Raw genomic sequence first — 10125 nt, 5'->3', positions numbered from 1 at the left:
TAGCTGAATTTGCGTATCTTAAATCGACTCCCCCCTGTAGTGTAGATGTAGCCTAAGATACTATGTAACATGAGTAAAGATTAGAGAACCATACTCAGCAAGGAGCACAAGTGAGTACTACTTACTGTAAAAAGCAACAGAGGGTCCTGTGGCACCTTTAAGACTAACAGAAGTATTGGGAGCATAAGCTTTCGTGGGTAAGAACCTCACTTCTTGCATCTGAAGAAGTGAGGTTCTTACCCACGAAAGCTTATGCTCCCAATACTTCTGTTAGTCTTAAAGGTGCCACAGGACCCTCTGTTGCTTTTTACAGTAAATTATGAGTGAGGAAGTACTACACATTCCCAGGAATATTAAACATGCACAAATAAGAGGGGGGTTATGTAAATTATGCAGATGAAGTTAATAAGATACTTTTAAAGGAAAAATAATTACCTTGTTGAATCTGCAACTAAGTGAAGACATCAGAATTTGGACTGATATAAGGGAATTAAGTACATGCCTAATTTTAAGCACCATTGGCTTCAAAGACATTCCTCATGGACTTGTGTCTTGATGAATTAGGGTGTTAGTGTTTATTCAGTTAATGGGAATTTGTCTCAGTAAATGTTGAGTGAGGAGCTCAGGATCTGGCACATTGTTATTGTCTCCTTTCATTTTAAAAATCAAACTGTTGGGAGGAGGGTGAACTCCTTTGCCCTCAGGGGAAGAAAGTGGGTGTGAAACTGTTAAAGGGCAGAAAAATGTCAAGAAAAACAGATGATTTTGAATTGCTGTTAGTAATAGGTGGCAGGAAGAATCTGTCAGATTTTTTTTATGGCTGAAAGACAGGGAGAAGAGCAATGTATGATTCCAAGGTGCAAATGGAAACATTGACAAGTGTGAACAGAGCCAGTGCCAAGCTTGAGTCTATTTCCACTAAGCGATAACTCAGGGGTTCCCAAACTTTTTGCTGGCATGACCCCATTTTAATGAATTATTTCCTCCTGAGACCCCAGACAGCATGGAGGACTCCATTTTGGAGAGCAAAATGGTATTCTCCACACAGCGTGAACTTGCATACCCCATACACGTGAGGTTATATTGCATGGAGGATGCCATTTTGCTCTACAAAATGGTGTCCTCTGCACAGTGTGACTTCATACTTATGGCACATGCAAGGTCACACTGTGCAGAGGTAGGGTGACCCACCTGTCCCTAATTGGGCAGGACAGTCCCAAAATGTACATTTCAAGTCCAGGTCAGCATTTGTCCCAAATTTCCTTTGGCGCCACCCCGTGCCTGCCCGAGGCTTAGGGATGATGCCAACCTTTTCTTGGTGAGATGGATGAGGTGGGCCTTAGCCCCCCCCTCCCAGGCCATGAGGCCCTGTCCCCTGCTCCTCCTCTCAGGGCCAGCTTTAGGCTGATTCCCCCAATTCCCCGGAATCGGGCTCCGCGCCTAAGAGGACCCCGTGCCTTAGGCGTCTTTTTAATTTTAAAATTTTTTTTACTCACCTGGCGGCGGTCCACTCCGGGTCTTCGGCGGTGCTTTGGCGGCGGGGGGAGGTCCGCTCCGGGTCTTTGGCGGCATTTCGGTGGCGTGGGGGGTCCTTCAGTGCTGTGGAAGACTCAGAGCCAAGTGAAGGACACCCCCACCACCGAAGACCCGGACCGCCACCGGGTATTTGAATTGGGCCCCGCAGGTCCTAAAGCTGGCCCTGCCTCCTCTTCCCCCCAAGCCCTGCCCCATGCCAGGCCTGAAGCTGGAGCCGGGCAGTAATGAGAGCCACCCAGGGAGCCCGAAATGCTGTGTGGAGCCCTGGATGATTCACCTGCCCTGGGTGGCATGCCCCGGGGGCAGGGACACAGGCTAGGGACTCCTCTTGGGCACCCCGGCCTCCCACTCAGGGCAGGTGGAGGGTCCAGTGCTCCCCACAGCAGCCCAGGCTCCCTAGGTGGCTCTTACCACTGCCCAGCTTTGACTTCTGGCCTGGCCAGAGTCTCAGGGGGACATAGAGGAGCCGGGGGACAGGGCTCCTGCATGTGTCCCATTTTTGCAGGTTGAAAGGGTGGTCAAACATAGTACCTATCTATAAAAATGGGAATAAGGACAGCCCAGGGAATTATAGACCTGTCAGCTTAACTTCAGTACCTGAATTCAAACAATCAGTTTGAATAAGGTAAGAGTCAACATGGATTTGTCAAGAACAAATAATGTCAAACCAACCTAATACCCTTCTTTGATAGGATAACAAGCCTTGTGGATAGGGGGAAAGCAGTAGATGGTGATATATGTCAACTTTAGTTAGGCTTTTGATATTGGTTTACATGATCTCAGAAACATACAAGAGAAATATAGCCTAGATTAGCCTATTACAAGGTGGGTGCACAACTAGCTGGAAAGCCATACTCAGAGAGTAGTTATTAGTGATTCACAATCAAGCTGGAAGAGCGTATCAATTGGGATCCCACAGGGATCAGTTCTGGGTCCACTTCTGTTCAAATGATTTGGATAATGGTATAGAGAGTATACTTATAAATGTTATGGATGATACCAAACTGAGAGGGATTACAAGCACTTTGGAGGACAGAAGTAGATTTCAAAACTGAAACAATGGTCTGAAGTAAATAGGACGGAATTCAATGAGGACAAATGCAGTTAGGAAGTAATCAATTGTACAAATACAAAATGGGAAATGACTGCCTAGGAAGGAGTACTGCAGAAAAAGATCTGGGGGTTACAGTGGATCACAAACTAAATATGAGTCAACAATGTAATAGTGTTGCAGAAAAAGCAAACATCATTCTGGCATGTATTACCAGGAGTGTTGTAAGCAAGACACAAGAAGTAATTCTTCCACTCTACTCAGCACTGATAAGACTTCTACTGGAGTATTGGGTCAAGTTCTGGGCACCACAGTTTGGGAAAGATGTGGACAAATTGGAGAAAATCCAGAGAAAAGCAACAAAAATAATTAAAGGTGTAGAAAATATGACGTATGAGGAAAAATTGAAAAAAAATGGGTTTGTTTAGTCTGGAGAAGAGACGACTGAGGAGGGACATGGTAACAGTCTTCAAGTATGTAAAAGGTGGTTAGAGGAGGGTGATAAATTGTTCTCCTTAACCACTGAGGACAGGACAAGAAGTAATAGGCTTAAATTGTAGCAAGGGAGATTTAGATTAGACATCAGGAAAATCTTTTTAACTGTAAAGGTAGTTAAGCACTAGAATAAATTGCCTAGGGGGGGGTTGTGGAATCTGTCATTGAAAGTTTTTAAGAACAGGTTATACAGACACCTGTTGGGGTGATCTAGTTAATACTTAGTCCTGCTTCAGTGCAGGGGACTGGACTAGATGACTTATTGAGGTCCCTTCCAGTCCCCCTACATTTCTATGGTTTTGTGATTCTAGTTACCATTCTTAAGTAGTAATGTGGCACTTTATTGTCAGATCAACCTCCTTCCCCATGTTCTGGTGTCCCTAAACCTCTGACTGCTAGAACCTGGGACTGGATCTCAGTAAATTGTCCTGTTCTGTTCACTCCCTCTGAAGCATCTGACACCAGCCACTGTCAGAAGACAGGACACTGGGCTAGTTGGATCATTGGTCTGACCCAGTATGGCTGTCCTTATGTAGTAAAACCAATGGTAGGAGTATAGGAGGAGGAACACTCCACATGGATTTCTTCAGAGTTCTCTGTTAATTGTTGGAAGAGGGAGGGTTGCCTTGTCTTTGGAATGACTGGCTGCTCCACCTCCATATCCCTGCACAGAAGCCCCGCACCTCCCCCTCGCTTCAGTGGAGATGCACAAACAAGACTTTTCCTGGCCAAGGCTGCCCCCATCAACCCCCATTGGCTGGGAACAGCGAACTGTGGCCACTGGGAGCTGTGGGGGGCCGTGCCTGCGGACGATCAACGTCAGCAAAATGTTTCACGATCCGCAATCAGATTACCCAGGTGGGCCGCAGGTTGCCCACCCAGGGCATGCCTGCAGGATGTTTACCGGCCCCGCGGCTTCGGCGTACCTGCCACCGAATTGCCGCCGAATCCGCGGGACTGGCAGACCTCCCGCAGGCAAGCCGCCGAAGGCTGCCTGACTGTCACCCTCGCCTTGGAGCGCTGGTGCCTGGAGCCGCTGCTGTGCTCGCCACTGCTGTAAAGCCATCCTTGCTGCAGCTGCTGTCCCAGCACCATGCTGCACCCGTCTTCCAGACCGGCCTGCCCAGGTAGGTCCCCAACTCTGAGATGGGACACAGGGTGCTGAAGCGGGGAAAGGCCAGGAAGATCCCCCGAGGAACTCTGTGCAGGAGCCAGTCCCACAGCAGCAGTACAGAGGAGCAGAACTGGCCACCCCATTGCCCACTCAGGTTTGGCCCTACCACCAGCCCTCTGTCAGGACAGGGAGGGGATAAATGGTATTGCAATCTGGTGCAGGGGAGTCGCAGTGCCACTCAGGTTTGGCACTGTGTCCCTTCTGTCATGACATGAGGCTAAACTTCAATAGCGCTGCAATGCCCATGCACCTGGTCACAACACCACTCACTCAGTTTAATCCCTGTAGCACTCCCCGCTCTGCTGTTATGACCAAATCTGAATGGGCAGTGGTATGGCCAATGCTGTTCCCCCTCACTGCTGCCCAGCAGTATGCACTGTGCGTAACGTGCATATAGCTGTAGGTGCCACAGATCCCTGCTCTAGCAGGGGAGATAGATGCATGAATCTGAAGGCCATGATCAGGGCCACAGACCGACACATTCTATTACCAAAACAGTACTGTACGCGTTGTGTAAATGAATCTGCTGATTCAAACTTTGGGCTTATGCTCTATCAAAACTGTTTGCTTCTTTTTAGGCAATAATATTAAACAATCCTTGAGGATTACAGAATAAAATATATTAATACAAAGTAATGTGGTAATATGATAAAAATGCTTTAAAATATACTTTGTAAATGCGTTTTTTGGGGTTATCAAAATAATACTAGATGGACGGACACTGTAGATAAAAGATGTGTAAGAATGGTTTTAATTTATCACTGGATAAAATCTATGATATTTCTTCTTCACTGTTATTTCCCATACATTTAACTGATTTTCTAAATTTCCTGTGAGCAATTGTGTGTCTAATTTGTGCACACTACTACAGCAGTTCCAGTGTGCACTCATATCAGGTTGCTGCTCATGGCCTGTTTGTATCTAACCATATAATATGCACATTCAGTTACTTTCAATCATGGTATTGTACACACAAATTAGACAATTAATTGTGCATAGTCAGACTGATAATCAGGCCATTAGTGAGAAGAATTGTATATTATGAACTTGATCTTGCTTTCTTGGGAAAAATACCCAGTCAAGTCAATGGAAATTTTGCCTGTGCAAAAGGTGCAAGATATACCATATATACTCATTCATAAGCCGAATTTTTTTAGTAAAAAAGGGAAGCACCAGAGAAGGGGGTCGGCTTATGGACGGGTAAGGAGAGGGAGAGGTGGAACACAGTCCCTCTGCCCAACAGAGGGAGCAAGGAGAGGCAGCACAGCCAGCAGAGACAGAAGGGAAGAGGTGGGGCCAGAGTCTCTCCACTTCTGTCCACACTGCTCTCCCCGCAGCCTCCGAAGCAGCTGCAGCTCTGAGGCTGGCAGGCTGCAACCATGCCGCTCGGCCCCACCCCCCCAGTGCAGGCTGTGGCTGCGCCGCCCAGCACAGCCTGCTGGAACATGCTGCGGCCGCGCTGCCCAGCCTGCCAGAGCAGTTCCAACCAGGTCAGAGACATTCTCCCCTGGCCCTCCCCAGATAAGGTGGAAAGGGATGGGATGGGGAGAGTGTGGGGGTCCCGCCAGGGGTGGGGTCATGTGGGGGGTGGTCACAGGGGTTACTCCTCTGACTCCCAGCTTCTCCCCCACAAAAAAAATTTCCTCACCAGCTGCTGTCCCAGCCCATCAGGGTAAGCAGCTGGTGCGCTGGGACACTTCGTTTACTTAGGTTTACCTCCGTGCCTCTGGACGCTCGAGGTAAACAAACTATCTTGACCCCCCCAGCAGCTTATCCTGATGGCCCGGGAGCCAGAGTTTGCTGACCCCTGAATTATAGGGTCGGCTTATGAACGGGTTATAAAAAATTTCCATTTTTACTTATCCATCTTGGGGAGGGGGGGGGGTCGGCTTATAAACGAATCGGCTTATGATTGAGTATATACGATATAAGCTGATATATGTATATGGAAACAGTTAATTTGTCCTGTCACTTGTCTTGCAGTGCATTTAAAGAGAAACCATGGCTTCAACAACTGGGAATTGCAAGAACCCTAGCTAAGAAGAGTGTCTGCAAACCTGTATACTGATAAAGGCCTGATTTCATATTAAATGTTTCCAGGAACCTGTAGTTTGGGAAGAAAGCCTATGTTTGAATGCTCTAACGTTATCATCAATGTCCTATTTGACAAGTATCCTAAATTCAATTTTTTCCACTGACATAGTACACAGATATGGTCAATGAAGGTATATTAACAATTAATACATTACATGAAGATAATGTATAAATCATTAGTGGATGCTCTGGGCTTCATCTGTTTCAGATGTTTGATCTCTTTAGCTCTAAAGAGAAAAAAGATTAAATCATGTGACAAAAATAATTCTGAAAAACTGAATACAACGTGTAAGGGAAAAAGAATGACTCATTAGATTAGTATGAACCAAAGGTTTTCAGCATTGTATAGCACTACCGTGAGAGGAAAAATTAGATCACCTAGGACTAAGCTTTAATGTGCTAAGCAAAGCCTGTGAGAATCTCGCATTGATCCTCTAGTCATGCTAGCAGACTTCATCCTCTGGCACTCCCTAGGAGTTTAAAGACCTTCCACTCCTATATCTAAAACAGTTTCAAAATGACTTTGATTAAAATCTTTTCTGCAGCTCCTGCGATCCAGAACAGCCTGCCCTGAGTCTCTCTACCTTATTGAATCTCTGTCCCTTTTTAAGTCTCATCTGCAAATCTATCTTTTCTCTCTTGCATACTTTCTTTCTCTCTTCTATTGAGATATTTATTTAGGGTTCTCGTTCTGTCACACCTTACTTATATGAGTAATCCTTACTTGTGCAGTCCCATTGAACTCAAGGGACTAGTCCTGTGTGCAGTAAATGTGTGATGAACAGGAGTGTCTGCAAGGCCTTGTCTACACTTGAAATGCTAAGCAGCACAGCAGCAGAGCTTTAGTGTTGAAATTAATTACAATGATGGGAAGGATTCTCTCGTTGGCTTAGTTAATCCACCTCCCAAGAGCCGATAGCTAGGGCTACATCGACACTACAGCCAGGATCCACGCTCTGAGATCGATCCACCGGCGGTCAATTTAGCGGGTCTAGTGAAGACCCACCAAATCGACAGCAGATCGCTCTCCAGTTGACCCCTGTACTCTACCCGAGGAGAAGAGTAAGGTGGGCAGACAGGAAAGTTTCTCCCGTCGACCCCACCCCTCCCATGGTGTAGACCCTGGGGTAATTCGTCCTAAGGTGTGTCGACTCCAGCTACGTTATTCACGTAGCTGGAGTTGCGTAGTGTAGGTTGATTTACCATGGTAGTGTAGACATAGCCTAGGTCAACAGAAGAATTCTTCTGTCACCCTAGTGCTATCTACAGTGGGGGTTCGGTTGCCTTAACTACATCACTCAGGAGTATGGATTTTTCATTCCTCTGAGTGATTTAGGTGGATTGACTTAATGTTTGAGTGTAGACCTGGCTTAAGAGACTGGTCTTTATTGTCTGACCCCAGTCATTTGATATGGGAAAGGGTTACAAAAAGTTAACACCCTTGTCACATGACAGGGGTGATTATCCACTGACTTGATCCGCTAATGTTAGAATGAGTAAGACTTATTTGCATGAGTAAGAGTTAACATGATCAGGCTCTAACTGAGACTGTATTACTTATCTCTGCAAAGCATTTTGGTGTACAGAGCCTGACTTGTCTCCCACAGAAATCATAGTTTTACCATTGACTTAAATGGGAGAAGAACAGGGACCCCAGTTAGTGTGAAATAGTTTATTACATACTCTGTCACATGAACTGAATTAGAAGTACTGTAAAATACACAAAGAAAAAGGGGTCAAACATTTAAAATCCTGCCATTTCATAAAATGAAATCTCATGCATTGGCAGGCATATGGACTAGATTGCTTAATAAATCATTTCCATCTCTCAAAATGTCCCTGATATACAGGTAGCACTTTCAGATTGAAATTCTTTCCTGAAATATAAAATGATAAAATTGTCTCTGAGGGCATGCCTACACTGCCTGGCCTGCCTCAGACTATGGGGCTGTAAAGAATAGTGCACACCAAAGTGCTGTGCTATAACTCCCCCATGTGGATGCTGCAGGCACAAGCAAAAAGGTTTCTCATTTACATTAATATAGTCCTCTTCAAACAGGACTGTGGTAATAAGTACTGGGAACCTTGTTCCCACAGTGTCTGCACAGGAGAGTTACAGCACAGGACTTAGGTGCGCACTGCTGTTCACAGTCTCGTAGTCCGTACTGCAGGGCAGTGTAGACATGCCCTGAGATAGTATCGTCAGTGGTTCTGTGGGAAGCAGGAGTAACAATGCGTATGTGTGTCTTCCTGTGTATTTCTTCTCTGCCCCCTCACTCTTATGAGAGAAAAGATGGACAGGTGAGCTATTAAATTAACAACTGGAATACATTTGTTGGTCTAGCAACTGATTGCACTGTATGTTGCCTGTGATTTTTGACATCTCAGTATTCTTCTCAACCAATGTCAACATGAATCTCACACACAAAATATAAGATTGTTTTTCTACAGAATTATAAAAATAAAAATGATTACAATGTATTTCCATTTTTCTTATATATCTTCTTTTGACAGGTATTAGCATATAATATCTTTATTTTCAATGCTGCACATTTATATACCATACTTGTACTTAAAACCAATTGGTGACTACCTTTTAACTACAAATCTAGGATCTGCTCCTCCCATTTAAATCTGTGGCAGTTTGTCCACTGTGGCATGAAACCAAGTATCAGAGGGGTAGCCGTGTTAGTCTGTATCCACAAAAACAACGAGGAGTCCGGTGGCACCTTAAAGACTAACGGATTTATTTGGGCATAAGCTTTCGCGGGTAAAAAAACCCACCTCTTCCATGCATCTGAAGAAGTGGGTTTTTTACCCACGAAAACTTATGCCCAAATAAATCTGTTAGTCTTTAAGATGTCACCGGACTCCTCATTGTTTTTGTGGCATGAAAGAATTGGTCCCATTGTGGTCATATTACACTAGACTGCACTTTATAGGAATTACAATGTCATCAATAAACAAAAAGCCACAAAGATGCCACAGATCCAGACTAACAGAGCTACCTCTCTGATACTTGAGTATCATTGTAGAGCATTGGTAAAATCAAAATCTGATCTATTTTGCTTATATAATTCTTTTTAGATATCCACAATGAAACTATTATAGGATTTTTTACAGTTCCTAGCCCTGTAGTAGATGAGTGATATGTTTAAACAAAAACCTCTCCTACTCATCCCAGGCAGTCTCTCAGACCAGTTGGAAACATTTTCATTTAGAATATTATTTTCTGTTTATTAATATTTCCAATAGTTTAAAATTAGATAAAAGGAACAGGCAGAAAAACGATAAAGAACATTAGGCTGATTGTTTTCCTCCTGCCCTTTTTGGAGGGGACAGTGGATTTAGGGATAAGCAAACATAGGCATGTGCACGGGGTGTGCCGGGTGTGCCCAGGCACACCCTAATGCAGGGGTGGGCAAATGGCCCCCTCTCCCGACGTGGCAAGCCGCGGGGTCTGCGCTCCCGGGCCGGAGCGCCCGGCCGAGCGCTGCAAGCTGCCGACCCCTCTCCCACCTTCGCCCCTCCCCTGGAGCCATACCGCAGCGTGCGCAGCGCTCCGGGGGCGGGGCTGTGCACTCCCGCAGGGCAGTGTTTAGCTCCATGAGGAGGCTAGGAGCCTCATTTTATGGTAAGGGGTCCAGGGCCAGGGGAGTTGGATAAGGGGTGGGGGCAGTCAGGGGACAGGGAGCAGGGTGGGGTGGTTAGGGGTGGGGGAATCTCTGGAGGGGGCAGTCAGGGAGCAGGGGGGGTTGGATGGGGCATGGGAGTC

The 10125-nt window shown here is 45.8% G+C and overlaps 1 protein-coding gene across 1 annotated transcript in view; it reads left to right on the top strand.

The window, feature by feature from the left end:
* Window positions 1–8308, top strand: part of ANKUB1 (ankyrin repeat and ubiquitin domain containing 1) — a 34492-nt gene extending 26184 nt beyond the window's left edge. Inside the window, exon 6 of the mRNA XM_034782326.1 lies at window positions 6240–8308. Within this exon, the coding sequence (XP_034638217.1) occupies window positions 6240–6324 (85 nt within the window). The 3' untranslated portion in view covers window positions 6325–8308. The remainder of the gene's footprint in view (window positions 1–6239) is intronic.
* The last annotated feature ends 1817 nt before the right edge of the window (window positions 8309–10125 follow it).

Source organism: Trachemys scripta, chromosome 9, assembly GCF_013100865.1.
Source record: "Trachemys scripta elegans isolate TJP31775 chromosome 9, CAS_Tse_1.0, whole genome shotgun sequence".
NCBI classification, from domain to species: domain Eukaryota; kingdom Metazoa; phylum Chordata; order Testudines; family Emydidae; genus Trachemys; species Trachemys scripta.
Note: the sequence above shows the minus strand (reverse complement) of the source record. Positions and strands in the feature narration are given on the sequence as shown.